This window comes from Crotalus tigris, unplaced genomic scaffold (assembly GCF_016545835.1).
Source record: "Crotalus tigris isolate CLP2741 ecotype Arizona unplaced genomic scaffold, ASM1654583v1 scf7180000019648.599848, whole genome shotgun sequence".
Taxonomy (NCBI): Eukaryota; Metazoa; Chordata; class Lepidosauria; order Squamata; family Viperidae; genus Crotalus; species Crotalus tigris.
The window spans coordinates 196,121-213,453 of record NW_024097640.1 but is presented as its reverse complement, the minus strand read 5'-3'; the positions used below and the strand labels follow the sequence as shown (position 1 = coordinate 213,453).

At 37.1% G+C, this 17,333-nt stretch overlaps 1 protein-coding gene across 1 annotated transcript in view; it reads right to left on the bottom strand.

The window, feature by feature from the left end:
- The window catches only part of TMPRSS7 (transmembrane serine protease 7), a 31,180-nt gene extending 14,270 nt beyond the window's left edge, over positions 1–16,910 (bottom strand). Inside the window, exons 1-7 of the mRNA XM_039364082.1 lie at positions 16,583–16,910; positions 14,803–15,004; positions 14,076–14,206; positions 8,576–8,643; positions 7,696–7,889; positions 5,366–5,404; positions 2,913–3,141 (exon numbers count right to left, since the gene is read on the bottom strand). Coding sequence (XP_039220016.1) covers positions 2,913–3,141; positions 5,366–5,404; positions 7,696–7,889; positions 8,576–8,643; positions 14,076–14,206; positions 14,803–15,004; positions 16,583–16,633 — 914 coding nt within the window. The 5' untranslated portion in view covers positions 16,634–16,910. The remainder of the gene's footprint in view (positions 1–2,912; positions 3,142–5,365; positions 5,405–7,695; positions 7,890–8,575; positions 8,644–14,075; positions 14,207–14,802; positions 15,005–16,582) is intronic.
- Between the last annotated feature and the right edge of the window lie 423 nt (positions 16,911–17,333).

Sequence of the window (17,333 nt, the reverse complement as noted above, 5' to 3'; positions counted from 1 at the left end):
AGAATTCTTCCTCCTGCTTAGTTGGTTATCAATTGGTTAATTGTGTTAACTGATAAAAACACATTTTTATAAAAACAAATATAAAATCCTTATAGTTCTAAACAATATACGTTAAAAAAAATACAGATTATATAATAAATATGCTTGACTTGACAGTGGTCTAAGAGCTTCTAAATCACTCTCTCACCCAAGTCACATCACAGTTTGTTGTTATGGGCAAGTAGGGAAAGGAAATATGTGCTCTGCCTTGAGTTACTTATAAAGTAATAAAGGCAGGGTAAAAATCTAATAAATATATTAAATAAATAAATGCACCCATATAACAAGAACATAATACATAAAGCATAATACTAATTAAAAAATTCATATTGGGATCTTGCTGATTGCCAACTTTATAAAATAAATGCTTCAGAATAATATATAAATATATGGTTTATATTATTTGATGTGTTTAATGTGTTATATAAACCTAGCTATTTTACCATGGCTTACATATGATGTGATGTATGAACCTAGATAAGTAAAGCTTGCAGTTCATTTAAATAATATGTTTAATTTCATATATATATATATATATATATATATATATATATATATATATATATGTAGGTCTTTGGTTGTTCGGGTTTTCTCCCGCGTAAAATTGGAAGTGTCTTGGCGACGTTTCGACGAATTCCCATTCGTCATCTTCAGGCTGGTGTTTTCAGCTTCGTACTTCGAGCAGCATGTGTGGTCTCCAGATGCCCCAAACTCTATGGTCTCCCCAAGATACACAAAGAAGGAACCCCACTCAGACCTATAGTCAGCTCCATAGGCTCACCTCTACAAAACCTAGCCAAATTTCTCGCCAAACAACTACAGCTCTATGCAGAATCCATCACCTCACACGTAAAAAACTCATTCCAGTTTATAGAGATCATAAAGAAACAAAACGTACAGCCCAGCGACCTACTAGTGAGCTTCAATGTCATATCCCTCTTCACCCAAGTGCCTATCAAAGAAGCCTTGACAGCTATTCAAAACAAATATAACCCCCCCAAACACATCTTAGATCTGACCAACCACTACCTATCCAACACATACTTCATCTATAATGGACAAAAATACAAACAAACAGAAGGAGCACCCATGGGATCACCCCTCTCACCTGTCATTGCCAACCTCTACATGGAACACTTTGAAACCCAAGATCTAGAAAAATCGGATCACAAACCCAAACTCTGGCTCAGATACGTAGACGACACCTTCATAATCTGGCCACATGGGAAAGAAAAACTGGACAACTTCCTCACACACCTCAACAGCCTACACCCCAAAATACAGTTCACCATGGAAACAGAAGCTAACAACCAACTTCCCTTCCTGGATGTCTTAGTTTACAAGAAATCCAATGGCTCCCTAGGACACACCATCTACCAGAAGAACACACACACAAACCGCTATCTGCACGCTCTCTCACACCACCACCCAGCACAGATCAACTCTGTAGCCAAGACACTCATCTCCAGAACAAAACGCTTAGCTGACGAACAACACCTAAAACCCGAACTACACACTCTCACCAATGTACTAACATCCAATGGATTCCATAGAAATAAGATTACAAACCTAATCCAAAAAGAAACCCCCACTAAATCCAAGACAAAGAACAAGAAAACGGCAAAGCCCTCCTCCCATACATAAAAGGCACCACAGACAGAATCAGTAAGATCCTTCATAAACACAACATCAAAACAGCATTCTGCACAAACAGAAAAATATCCACCATCCGTAGAAACCCCAAAGATAAAATTGAATTAGAAAATCAAGGAGTATACGACATCCCATGCACCACTTGTCCCACCACATACATCGGACAAACCAACAGAAGAATAAGTGCACGCATTGAAGAACATAAGAACTCAGTCAAAAAAGAGGAACCAACATCTTCCCTGGTCCAACACCTTAAAGCCACAGGACATGAAATTGACTTTAAAAATACCAGAACCATTGCCAAAACTGAACATTTTAATAACAGAATAATCAGAGAAGCCATTGAGATAGAAAAATGCCCACACAGCATGAACAAGCGAGATGATACCTCCTGCCTACCAGCCATTTGGAAACCCGCCCTTATTGACAAACGACTCCCTAACACAAAAAATGATACCAGACCCACACTCACAAAAACCACACAGGATGTCACCACCACACATCCACGCAAAAAGCAAACACAAAGCCACACCGATGATGAGGCACGACCACAAACCAGAAGCCAGACCACAGCTGCATCATTAGCCACTTTAAACCCCTCCAATCCATACATGAAGCAAACTGACACCCTCCATGAAGATGAGGCACGAACACGAAGCCAAAAAATAGCAAGGCAGCCCAAAATCCTAAACCCCCCTGCAACTCATACTAACCTGAGCACAACCAAACAGAACACTCCCCCAGCCAATCAGAGCACAGCCAACCCCCAGCCAATCAGAGCACAGCCAACCCCCCAGCCAATCAGAGCACAGCCAAGCCCCTAACCAATCAGAACACACCTCCACCCAATCAGAACTCAGCCAAGCTCCCACCCAATCAGTTCATACCCCCACTGGCAATTAAAAGGAAGAAACAGCTAAGACCACACACTGCTGCTTAAAGCACGAAGCTGAAAACACCAGCCTGAAGATGACGAATGGGACTTCGTCGAAACGTTGCCAAGACACTTCCAATTTTACGCGGGAGAAAACCCGAACAACCAAAGACACACACACACACACACACACACACACACACACACACACACACACATATATATATATATATACATACATACATACATACATACATACATACATATATATATAGAAGAAATTGTGAGATTTTGTTTAAAATCTTTAAAAACATTTTAAAAATCCTTACTAGAAAAGCTTACTTACCGATATAATATCTTACTCTTTATTGGCATTAGAGAGTCATAAATGGTCAATGAATCACTAATACAGTTGTCTGCTTCAATCTGAATGGAAGCTATAGAAAGGCGAATTAAGTAGCCAACCAATGCAATCAGTTTAAAATAACAGATCATCCTTCCTGATGTTTCCCAAAAGTCCAATGGAAAATGTTGATGCAAACGATCTGCATGCAGATCATAGATGCAGTTTGCACCTGCAGAAATAGTGCAAGTTCATTTCATTTACCAATTGTTTCACTACAAATACTATGCAGGACTCACATTTTACATAGAATTTCTTATGTCACTGATAAAAATGACATTGTTACTACTTGCATTAACAATTTCATTAATTTATAAAAGTTTGGCTAATCACAAGATCAGATTAATTGCAAAAAATTTTTTTGATGTTTACAATTCTGATTTTGAGAAGAGGGTGAGGGGAGGGGAGGAGACGAGATGGGAGGAGAGAAAAGGAGAAAAAGGAAAAGAAAGGAATACACATAATTAGAATATACTCATATGAATACACAACCAAAATCATCAAGATGGCAGAAAAAAATTGCACTACAAGTGTTCTTAGGTCACATGTTCTCTATTTGCAACCTTTCCTTCCAGCTTTCAATAAGCAAAGTCAATGGAGGAAGCAGGATTCACTTATCGTAAATGCTGGCGTACAAGGCGACCCGGCGTATAAGACAACCCCCGTCTTTATAGCCGGGCCGCATTCCTAGAACGTCGTCTTATACGCCGGAAACTACCAGTATTTCCGGTGTATAAGACGACTCGGCGTATAAGACGACCCCCGTCTTTGGCGCCGATTTCAGCGCTCGCGGAAGTCGCCTTATATGCCGGCATTTACGGTAATAAATACATAATTTATTTAATAACTGAATCACTTAATAACTGCCTTGCTTAGCAATGAAATTCTGTTCCCATAAGTCAAGGACTACCTGTATTTTAATTTAGTTGTCATGCATATCCTGCCTTTTCCTATAAAAGGAAACCAAGACACTGGCTTTTGCAGTTGTGCTCCAAGAGCATGAATGATTTATACAGATTAATGCTGATCGTCAGTTACTATTTCTTTTAAGATTTTTTTTTATCTTGTTTTCTAAATGTGGTGTAAGCCACTTAGAGATGTTTTGATTTGGGAAGCCTTATAAATTAAGTAAATAAATAAACAAACTGTACCCTGGCCCTCATGCAGTCTTATGAGTTCCATGTAGATTAAATAGCAGGAATGGTGTCTATGGAGATTCTCAGTCATCCAGGTTATAGTTGTTCCAAAGATGCTTTTTCAAGAGGCAACTGGACTTTCTTGTTTTTCTCTGAAGACATTTTGCATCTCATCCAAGAAGCTTCTTCAGCTGGTGGGAATGGATTTATATTCCTTACAGACAGTTGGTCATTTGCATTAGAGCAGTGGTTCTCAACCTTTTTAATGTCGTGACCCCCCCTCGTAAGTCGAGGACTACTCAACCGGTCATAAGTCGAGGATTACTCAACTGGTGCAGCACCGTTTGCAGAATGGGACTTTTGGCGGGCTCAGCAGGGCAGAGACAGCCTGGACAATTCCTATTGGCTTTGAAAGCCAATAGAATTAGACTCTATTCAAGAGAGTCTATTCTATTGGCTTTCAAAAGCCAATAGAATAAAAGGGAGTAGCACAGCTAAGGAAAAGGGGAAAAAATGGCGGACTGCGTTGTTTGGCAACCCCCGTGAAATGGTTGTTCGACCCCAAATGAGGTCCCGACCCACAGGTTGAGAACCACTGCATTAGAGAGTCATTGGGGCCACTTGGAGATTTGTTTGTGTCCTCAGGATCATCTGAGTAGTGCAAAGAGAGCCTCAAGGACTCTCTAAAAGAATGCAAATGACCGACTGTCTCCAAGGAATATAAATCCTTCCATTCCCCATCTTCAATCAGAGCTGAAGAAGCTTCTTGGATGAGATGTGAAGCATCTTCAAATAAAAACAAAAAAAGTCCAGTTGCCTCTTGAAAAAGCACCTTTGGGAGCAGGAATGATGGAAACAGAGGCATTCTGAATTATTGAACACCTCTAATATACTGTGGAAAACTGATATCTGCTCAGACTGCATATGCTGCTGTTTCTGCTGATTATGTCCTTATACTGTTTAACACAAAAAATAAACTATATTAATAAAATCAAACCTAGAACAGAAAGATTTTTTAACAAAAAATTCTTACTCTTGAAAATGGAAACATTTTCTACTTCCCATTTAATCTCTAGCATCTTTATAAGGATTATGCTTTGTAAAGTACTTTGAATAATCAAAGGCATTACAAAAATATCAATAAAGAAGCCATAAGTAAGTAAATCACTGCAATTATAATTGTTCCACCATACTGTATACAATTCCCAGTTAAAATAAGGTTAAGAATAATAGTTATGATAGGAAAACTCAGTAATATACCTGTTCCTGTTGTTGAAGAGTAATCTGATCGAAGCCCAACTACATAAAAAAAAAACCATCAATAAATATGCTTATATTTAAGCAAAGTTTGTAATAAATGGTCAGTAGACAATACATACTATATATATATTGTTATAGATTTTGGAATCTCAGAAGCCAAGAAAATGTATATTGTACTGTTACATAAGAATTTTTTATGCCATTTGAACTCAATAAAGAGAAGCGCATAAATTCTGTGTTTGGTTCCACTATCAAATTTATATTAGCATTAGGATTATTTTTTCCAGATTAATTTGGAATTTGATTTTCAGCTTTTTTATACTCACTAAAATCATATCCTGCATTTTGTATTAAAGGAGATCAGGTCCTGGCTTCATTTTCTGTGATAGTTTCTAAGAATGCTTTCATAGCAGTATTTCATGCCCAATTCCTTTCATTTCTCTTTGTAGGACTTAGTTTCTAAGGTGTATCTAACATATTTAAAACCAAAAGCATAATACTTTAATAGTCTGGGACTGGAGACTAAAACATATGAAGAATGGTTGCAGGAACTGGATATATCTAGTTTAATGAAAAGAAGGACTAGAGCAGACATGTCAAACTCGTGATGTCATGTGACATCGTGCAACGTATTGGGACAGTTTTGCCATTGCCGGCAATGGGGTGGGCGCAGCTTCTGCATGACGCGCCTGGCCTGCGGGCCAGCAATTTGACATCCCTGGTCTAGAGGGTGACATAATAGCAGTGTTCCAATACCGAAGGGGCTGCCAAAGCACCTAAAGGCAGTATAAGAAGCAATGGATGGAAAACAATTAAAGAGAGAACCAACCTAAAACTAGGAAAAAATTTCCTAATAGAACAATTAATCAGTGGAACAACCTGCCTCTAGAAGTTGTGGATGCTCCAACACTGGAGATTTTTAAGAAGAGACTAGACAACCATTTCTCTGAAATGGTATAGGGTTTTCTGCCTATACCATTGGGATTGGGGTTGGACTAGAAGACGTCCAAGGTCTCTGCCAACTCTATTATTCTGGGTGCCACTATGCCAGTAACTGTCAAAGAACTAATTGGCATATAGAGAGTAGCAACTCAACTGCCAATAGCTTCTTTGTCATATTTGGCAGCACTCCCATCCCCATTGCCTTCAACCATGGCTAGACTATCCCACCATCACCCTTGATATTCCATTGTATTGGTTCATTCTAAAATGTCTTTGCCTTTAGGTTGTCTTCCTAAAAAGTGAACCACTTCGCATTTGTCTCTGTTAAATTCTATTTATTTTTAGGCCATTTCTATAGGCAATCATGATTATTTCCATGTTATATGGTATTATTTGTGCCTAATTTTATTAAATAACCTGGTTTTGCTAACTATTCTGCTAATGCTTACTATTAAAATTATTAAAGAGCACAGGGCCCATACCCAATACTGTGATATTTTTCCACTGGCCCATTGAGTTAAGATTTTCAGTTAACTAGTTTGATAATCAGAATGTTCCCATACCTTTTAAAATGTTTTCTTGAAATCAAGATATAGTACATACACACCATTCCCAGAATCAACTAAGAAAGTTATCCACTGATGTATTGTTGACAAAGAACGCTCATTTATGATAGTTACTACACTGTTTTCAATTTGCTTAGAAACTGATCTCTTTAATATCTATTTCGAAATTTTTCTAAGTACTGATGTCAAAGAGAACTATAATTAATTATTTGTATTTCTTTTCTGAAATAGTAATATTTGTCTTTCTTTTTCTCACTTATAAGTTTTAAGATAACAGTTGGAAAATATTTCTTAGTAATATTTAAAATTCCCAGGAAACATGAAAAATGTATATATTGCTTTTGAAAGTTGCTGGATATAGAGAATATATATTGTAGTAAGGGCTTTTCTTGCATAAGAAAATTATTCATTTATCATCTCTGTAAAAAGAGCTGTTCTTTCCATCAGAACAGAAGTGGGCAATGCATACAAAACCAGCTCCATGTCTGCAACCTTCAAAAGTTCTCAGGATTTGGCAGCTAATATTTGGCAGCAAATTTTTCAGCGTTACTGTATTTTTGAAACAAAACTGAGCCTTTAGGTACGCATGTTTATGTATCTGTTAAGGAGATTTAACAGATCTATTTTGAGTAACAGCCATAAACATTCATAATCATGTTTAAGTTAAGAAACAGGCTGAAATTTTTATTCCCATGAATTTATGATTTCCATGCATATTTGTGTTCCCATAAATCCCTGAATAAAAATGTTGTGCACTCAGAAAAAGAAAACCTTCAAATAAAATGAATAGTACATACGAATTCTTGATTTAGAAATACCAACCACTAAGCACAATGGAATCCATATCCACCGCAAGGCCTTGAAGACTTCCTACTGAGGTTCGATTGGTGATGCTTGTGTGAATTGAATTTCTTAAAACAGCTGCAACACAGTCTGCACAAAATATTTGGCCCTTTGCCTGTTGTACCACAAACACAATCCAGAAATGGACAAGGAGTCCCCCATTGTTGTTATTGCTGAAATCAGTACAAAACAATTTGTATTTATTTAATTGATTTATATGGTTGTTTGTATAGTTCTATTTTCAAGGGCTTGGGGCAATTTCCAAATTAAAAAAAAAAGAATAATTCTAACTTATTAACTAAGTTAACAAAGATTATCCACCAAGGCAACCCAGGTCAACCTTCTGGATTGAATGATCCTCAGTACAATACAGTTTTAAAAACTTTGTAAATGTGGAGCAAAATGAGCCCAACAAACCTCAAGCAGCAAAGCATTCTATGCTGTGTGAGCTGCCATTGATAAGTATAACTTTGAGGTCGCTCTCTTGTGTCACAGAAATTGGGAGTCCTCTATTTTCAGGATGCATGCATATACTGGGCTAAATCTGGACAGGAGAAATGTCCCACTATGTATTTGAGCACCATGCTATTTAGGACTTTATATGTGATATCCACCCATAAGATTGTTGGCTTGCATAACAAACGGATAAGCTTGAAAATTTAAACTCCTATCATTATTCAAAGTAAATGCTAATAGATTTTGAAATATACAATGTATTAACATGAAATGGAAATGTTGCTTATACTGGCATTCAGTCATTTATAACGTTGTGCTTAACTTAAAAAGTTAATTGACTTGCACCAAGATAAGAAGATTATTATCATTAAATGATAAAAACAAACTATAAATTGTGTCCCACCTGACATCAGAGACAATGGATTGCTTGTAAAATTTTGAGAAAGCAGATTTGGTATACACTAGATTCATCTGAAAGAGAAAATTTACAGACTTGTTTGACTGTCCTGCATGAAGTCAATTTAATTTTATTGAAAACAGTCTATATTGTGGATTCTTAACAAGAATTAGTGATTATTTCTGAGAATGATGAAATATTTTTTATAACAACATATTCATTTATGAAAGTAAAGAGCATCACTTATCACAGCTTTTGTTTGCCTGGATGTAAAAGTTCCCACCCTCCTCTGCCAATTTTTAATTAGATGTGACTTAAGTATACATTTGGAAAGCCAAATGAAGTTGTACCAGCTGGAAATAAAATTAAAATTCATGATTTAATGGAAACGAAGTGAGAATCCATTACTAATTAAATTTTAGTCCAAGAATAGTTTCCTCAGACAGATAGCATTGTCAGCAGTTGCAATTTTCTACAACTTAGAGTTTCCAAAAATACTCAGGATACTCTACAATAAAAAAACTACTTCAGAAAAAAGCATGACAATAAGATAACCCAAGAATAAAGTTACAATAAAGATGTTTTTCATTAGTTTTCACTAGTTAAAAATGGAAGCATATCAAGAGTTATTCAGAGAGAGATGTACATGTTTTACAACTATGTATTTCTTCTTCAATGCCCATTTTTTTCTTTTTTAAAAAAACATACCTGTGTGTGCCCACTTCCTTGGTCCAGTTCACAGGAGTTCAGCAAACTGTTTAATTCTAAAGTACTATCCAGAAATTAAATATTTTAATAAGCAATAATAATTACAATTATTGCTGCGTTAGTGAATCTTTCAATTGTCCTTCAAAGCCATTGGTGGGATTCAACCAGTTTGCACCACTTTGGCAGAACCGGTAGCTAATTTTTTGTTGCCCAGGCCCAGAACAGACTTCCGGAAGCAGAATCCAAACAGAGAACTGGTTGTTCATATATCTGAATCCCACTACTGTTCAAAGTCATACTCCATGGTCTACACTTACCCAATGGTTTTATGTAGATGTTAAATAGAGGTAGGGAAAGTACTCTGAAATATCAATATGGAGTCTATAATTTCACCCTCCTGATGCCAACTGGAACTATTTTCAAAGGAAGTAGGAGAACTTCTTACAACCATGCCTCCCTTCCATTCCCAACCCCCTATGCTGGTTTAGAATTATACAATGATTAATCATATCAAAAGAAATCCAAGGTAGGTATATTACAAATATCCTGTTACCATAAAAGATCATTGACTAGTGCAACTGATATTGTCTCAACCTGGTCTAGTACATAATGAAAAGGGATCCAAACAATCTGCTTCCTCTAAGGGTCCTCTAGAGCTGTAATTTTACCAGTTTTGCAGTAACTTTCCCACAAAGGCGAAATTTGGAGACTGGATGGAAATTATCCAACTCTGTTGGATTCAGCAGTAGCTTCTTGAGGATAGGGAAGATCACTTTCTTCAAAAGTGAGAAAACAATCCCCTCCCTCAAGCAAGCACTTAACACCACATGTATCCAGCCATATGTTGACTTTGAGGAGTCTTGATTAACCAGAAGGGACGTGGATCTAAAATATAAATTACAGAACTCAAAGCCCAAGGTCTTCATTAACTCCAGTAACTTCAAATTCTTCCCAGATAACAAGCCACAGCTATTTCTCGGTCAATTCCATGGCGCTTACAGCGCCAAAGTTCAAATCTGAGTGAATTTTTTTTAAAGTATCCAACAGATGCCTTGAATAGTCCTCAATGAAGTTCCTATAACAATTTCCCTGGCTCTTTCTTTTCAGGAGAAAAGCAAAGCCTTACATTTAGGCAGGAAAAACCAAAGGTACAAATACAGATTGGGCGAGACTTGGTTTAAAAACAGTAACTATGAAAGGGACCTTGGAGTCCTAGTGGACGATCACTTGACTGTGAGCCAGCAGTGTGCAGCAGCAATCAAAAAAAGCTAATACAGTCCTGGATTGTATAAACAGGCATATAATCAAGATCACATGAAGTATTAGTACCGCTTTATAAAACCCTAATAAGACCACACCTGGGATACTGCAGCCAGTTTTGGTCACTATATCATAAAAAAGATGTTGAGTGTTTGGGAAAAATTCAGAGAAGAGGAACAAAGATGATCAAAGGCCTGCAGACTAAAACATACCAAGAACAGCTATGGGACTTGAGTTTAGCTAGTCTAAAGAAAAGAAGAAATAGGCGTGACATGATAGCAGTGTTCCAGTATCTGAGGGGCTGCCACAAGGCAGAGGGGGGCAGGTTGTTTACCAAAGCACCAGAGGGAAGGACAAGAAACAATGGTTGGAAACTGCTTAAAGAGAGAAGCAACCTGGAATTAAGGAGAAACTTCCTGACAGTGAGGACAATTAACCAGTGGAACAGCTTGCCTCCAGAAATTGTGGGCGCTCCATCCCTGGAGATTTTTAAGATGAGACTAGACATTCACTTGTCTGAGATGGTATAGGTTCTCCTACTTGAGCAAGGGGCTGGACTAGAACAGGGCTTTTCAACTGGTGGTATGCATACCACCTGTGGTACTTTGGCACGTGGCAGGTGGTACACAACCATCCTGAGAGAAGTGTAGCAGGGGAAGGGAATGAGCTGAAGTGACCCCGGCCTGAAGGAGAGGCAGATGGAGCTGCAGGACTGTCAGGGCTTGGCAGAAGCCCCAGGAGCACCAGCAGTGCTCCAGCTGATTGGCCCTTCCAGAAGCAGCGCAGAGCTAGAGGTGAACTGAAGAAAAAGGGGGGGAGGAGAGGAGAGGATATAAAAGGAGGTGGTTTTGCTGAGAAAGGGGAAAAAAGACAACAGGGAAAGAGAAGAGGACGTAGAAGAAGCTGTGGAAGGAGAGCTCGGCAGGCAAGGAAGAAAAAGAGACAGGGAAGAAGCAGCAGCTATTGCTGGAAGAAAAAGTCCCCTGGTTTGTTTTCTCCAGCCAGGAAAATGCAATCAGCACTGATGAAATGAAAAGCCAGCAGATGAGCATGTTGAAAAGGAGGTGGGTTTGTTTCAGAAGCCAGTGGGTTCCTGGTCAACTGGCAGCTTGAATGGATTACCATAAGGATTTTTATACAGTTTTTACAGTGTTTTGTAATTCAAAGGCTTGGTTTGTGTGCTTTGCTTATTGGAATATTTTAGTCTGTTTCACAAAGGCTAGCAATGAGTCCAACGTGTTGGCTTCGTAGGTTTAATCTCTTTAAACAAATGTAATTAGTTTTACCCCCTTACCTTGAGTCTGTCTATGACTTTTAACAAGTTTTCTTTGTAGATAAACAGCCTTAATTTAAGGTTATCGCTTTTGCAACAGCCGGACCCTGTTTGCTACATTGTTTAAACTGAGATGCCTGAAGCAGCTTAAAAAAAAACAAACATAGGCAGTGTTTTTTTTATTCTGGGAGGCTTTTGTAAGCCTTTCTTGCTTTGCGCTTGATTCCTGTGTCTTTAAGGGTATAGGGAAGGGACTGGAGGGTGCATTCTTACTACACTGTGGAAAGAGAACTCAGAAGGCAGGGAGGAAGAAAAGGAGAGGGAGAGAGGAAGAGGGGCCAACCAGCTAGCTCAGGAGTCTACAAACTTAGCAACTTTAAGACCTGTGAACTTCAACTCCCAGAATTCTTCAAGCAGCCATGATGGCTGAGGAATTCTTGGAGTTGAAGTTCACAAGTCTTAAAAGTGCCAAGTTTGAAGAGCCCTGAGCTAGCTGGTAGTGGTGCATATTAATAAACATGGATAAATTCATCATAAACTTACCAATGCAAAGGGAAAGTGATTCAGCAAAGAAACAGCCACCAAAGAAATTAAAACAGGTACTTTTTTACTTTTTTCTACAGTTTGTAACATTTTATTAGATTATAGAATAAAATATAAAAATACAAAAGCAAATAGTAGGATACAGTGGGGAGAAAAGGGGAGGGGGAGAAGGGAGAAAAAACAGACTTCCACTGTTGCAGTAGAAGGAAGCATTAACATTGAACCTCAACTTTTTACTTTTCCATAATATTATAAACTAGCCATTTCTATAACAACAAATGAATCTAATCCGTAAAACCCAAAATCCCCCCCTTTCTTTTAGTAATCAAGTTTTTGACACCTTGCTAAGCACTGGTGGTACTCAAATATTGTCATGTCCTAAAAGTGGTATAATCTGTGAAAAGGTTGGAAAGCCCTGGACTAGAAGACATCCAAGGTTCCTTCCAGCTCTATTCTATTCTATTCTATTCTATCCCAGGAGAAAAGTCACTTAACTAGAGCCATAAGAAATTTATCTGTGAAGGAAAAAATGCTTAGGTTTTATTACTCTTACTGACACAAGATAATCCTTAATAGTAAAAGGTTTTTACCTGTATTTAGTTGGATTTTCTCTTTGTTTTCCTCCGATGGTGCTCTAGTGCCATTTCATCACTCAAACTTCCTTTAAAAACTAGGCCCCCTCCAGGATCAGTGCACATAGGCTGCAGAGTCTGCACAGGTACAATCAATCCAAGGCTGCTACACCCACTCATTCCAAGTAGCAACTAAGGCCTCAGTTAAACTGTACTACAACCCAACAAGGGCTATCAAGTGCCTGAGATGGAATGATCAAATAGATCCTTCTTTTGAATGGAGAGGGTAGCCACAGATAACTCCAGTGCTAAGAGGGAATGATTTGACCATGAAAAAGAGTTGATGGTAATCACTCAACTCCACATCATGTTATCCCTGTCCCCAAACAAAAAGCAGATCTGGACTATGACCTCCACTGTAAATTAGGCCTTCAACAATCTGGATGAGATCTATGTCTGCCATGATGGACATGAACTCTCAAATTACATTGGGAAGCACCCAAAATGGGGCAATTAAGTAATATAATACTAAGTAGATTATAAAAAATCCAGGGCCTGCCCATGAGAAAATAATACCAGGCAATGAGCACATGTCCCAATGTAGGTTTCCTATTAAGAAATACTTTCATACAATATTTCCTTTTTTTGGGTAAATCTGACTTATGTACACACATTCACAGATATGAGAACATCTGGAGTGATGGATATTAGCCATGGCGTTCAGAGGCTACATTGAAAACAAATAAATGATATATTTATTTTAGGAATAGGACAGATAGTGCCATGGGATCTACTCAAGAATGTATTCATCATATATATAATCCTTTCACTATTGAAGATCAGAGTCCTTTCTTATTTTTCTTTGTGCTATTTCCAAATTCTCTTGACTGGGAAAAACCTATAAATGGCAGCAGGTATTGTCCTGTCAACAAAATTATTCATTTGAAACCGGCTTCTCCCATCTTTAGGGGAAAAAATTAATTTATATTATAACCCCCAGCAAAGCAACCTGAGAAAGGGATATTGTAGCCTGGGCCTTTACGCATTGTCTCATTGAAACACACAAAACTAATGAATGCATGTATCCAGCTAATTATTTTGTCAAAAGTACTGATAAAAATGGTATGGCATTGTGTATGGGTTTCCTTACCACTTGTTGCACATTCTGTGCTACTGAAAGGAACTCCCTAGATTCTTTCTGCCGATATTCTGGAAGAAATTCAATGTTGGCAACACGAAATAGTCCAACAAAATACAAAGCATCTTTGTTTTCTGCCTCAACTGTAAAACAGAATGGGCAAATATGAGTATATGCAATTTTTCTTTCGCTTTCCATATGGAAATAAAAAGTTGACAGCAAAAGATCTCAATGAACTGGAAAAGCACTAAGTCCATCATGACCTTCTTAATAACATTCAAAACAAAAAGCACCTCACCTGCAAAGAGAACCCAGCTTCATAATTTCTCTGGAAAGCATCCCTCTTGGAAACTATACTTGTGGCTTGCTGCTTGTTTAAAGCAGAACAAGGAAAAGCCTTATTTTATTCCCCTTGTAAGGAAGTTCCCTGACTTCTGTACCCACTGCCTTAGCCTTTTAGTTTAGTGTAAAAAAGCAAAGTCTCCTTTGAATTCAGCTTGTTTTCTCCTGCATGGAAACGTCATTATAATTTTCATAGAAACAGTTCAAAATTGGTCTGCCAGGATAATTTTTCTATACTCCAATATAGCCTATAGATCTGGTCTGCCATTAAGGAGACCATTAAGGAGACCCCTTTACCTATAAATGCTTTCCTCAAGCATTTCATCAAGGAGTTGTTAGTATGATAAAAAGTCTTTGGAATACAAAGTTTAGATGAGCGATGTAGGAAAGAACTCACCAATAAAAAGCCACAACAATGTCCAACTTATTACACCGATAATGAAGAGAACTACTGTAAACAAGATTATTTTATTTTGAAAATTCCAGGCAGACTTGTCCCTTTTAGCTTTCTTTTTGGATTTTGATGTCTTGTTAAGTTTTTTTGTGAGTCTTTCCCACTTTTCTTCAGAATCTGATCTTTGAACTGATATATTTGATACCTTAAAATGGAAAACAAAAGGGTTTCAAGGAGGCAAAGGCTAATATTTTTCATTTCAAAGTTGCCTTTTCTCTTGAAGATAAGCATGTCTAGGGCTTTCATTAGAAAGACAGAGATAAGAACTTTGGGGTTTTCAGTTGAATTACATTTCCATTTACCAAACATCATATTCAAGTTGAAGGCTTGAAGAATTCAAGAACATTAGAAGGTAACAAACTTCCACTTCTCTTTTAAGTCTATTAAATAAAGGTATGATTTCCTTGTTCCTTTCCATTAAATAAAGATATTGTTTTAGCAACACATCCCATAATACAAGTATTTTTAGATGCAACTAACAAGGAAGGTAGAATTGGTGTATGTAACCAGATTTACAGCAAAATATATAGCTTTGTAATAAAGCATTGAAATTGAAATAATTTAGTATCTTTTTTCTTAAGATTTGAAATCATGATGGGGAGAGAGTGATCTCTCTTTCCTGGGAAAGAATAACAGTACCAATAAGCCTGATGAGAAGGTGGAAAGTCAGATTTCATGTGATTCATCTCTTCAAATAATAATAATCATATGTGACCTGGGCACCATGTTCCAAGAACAATACAATTGCCAGAGATAGCATTCCATATTGGGATGGAGGTGAAACTGGTATTAAAAAAGCATTACTTTTTTAATAATGCTCATGCAATTAATATAGCATCTGGTATGTTCTTTTTGTTGTATTTTTTTGTTGACCAGATAATTAATTGTTGGTCTTAAAACAGCATGACAACAAAAGTTATTAATACCATTTGACTAATTAGCTTCTTACTAATGTTCATTTTAGAAGAATCTGATAATTGTATTGTACCACGTTATTTGATAAAGATAGCTATTTATATCATTCTGGAATTTCACTTATTTCTGATCAAACCTTTCTTTTTAAAAGTTCTTTAGACTTGAGCATAATGTATAAAATACTTTGCTTTAATTCTGTCTGTACTATGAGGAAAACTATACATTTTCTGACTCACTATTTCAACAAACAATGACATCTATAGTTACCGTTGGGTTTAATATTCCATACAAGTTTCTAATATGCATGAGAACAAGGTGTTTTTTCTTACATTAGTTATAGTTAAGCATTATAAAATTCATCCGCCATTAGTGAAGTAATTTAGGTATTGCTGCAGAATTAATTATTTAAATTGTTCTTTCTCTTTTTACCACATGCTAGTTCTTCAGGGTAACGGTTACTATGCCAACTAGTTGAAAGCTGACTATATTTAGATTCACTGCTTGGGTTGATTTCTTATTCTTTTTTCCCTACATAGGGAAGGAAATAGGTTTTTTAAAAAAATATGTTCAATCTCTCCATACATTTCTGATTTTTTTAAACAATTATTCCATAATATTGTGTCCCAACATTCTGGGAATACAAAGACATGTCATATTTCACTTGAAAACATTGTTTACAGTTAAAGACAGTAATTCATTACATTAAAATGGCTATATAATCCAATAAAGGTCTTCCGTAATTTAGAATATGACAAACAAATATAACCCAGTCTTACAATTACAGTGCATTTTATGTTTGCTTACTTACACTTAATTCATCTTCAGGGTTAATAGATCTGTCACTTCTTTGATCATCCATTAAAAGATATGAAATTGACAGTTACAGAAAATGTACTCAAAACACTACAGGAAAAGTTGATAGAAACTGTACTTGAAGAAAAGTCTGTTAACAGTGTCCATGTGGATTCACAAACAAGGCATCAATTTACATTCAAGAATTTCCATTGGTAATTTCATCTACCTCTATCATTCTGTTGCAGTGAACATTCAGAAAAGCATTGTCAAGCAGCACTGGGCTCCAAATTAGGTAGCCTAGCTTTACTTTTCTAAATGACTGTTTTAATTATTTATATATTTTTAAAAACCTGTTCATATGATCACTAGAAGTTGACAACAACTTGATAGCATTTAACTAATCAATCCATATTTTAAAAGAAAGAGGAAAGAACATTAATAACCAGGAGTAAACATGAAACATGTTTTCCTGAAAATAAGACCTACCCTGAAAATAAGACCTAGCTTGACTTTTGGGAGTGGGCCTAATATAAGTCCTATCCCAAAAATAAGCCCTAGTTTTGGGGCCAGCCTAAAAATAAAGCTAGGGTGGGGATGGGGGGGGGAAGCTGCATGCCCCAACACCTGTCTCATCTTGCTGGCCCACTTCTGCAGCCACTCACTGCCACTTGCACAAGGTCTTATTTTCAGGGGATGTCTTTTCCCATCTCACCTTGCAGCAGTAGCAGCAACAGCCCCACCCAGCTGGTCCACTTCTTCTGCAG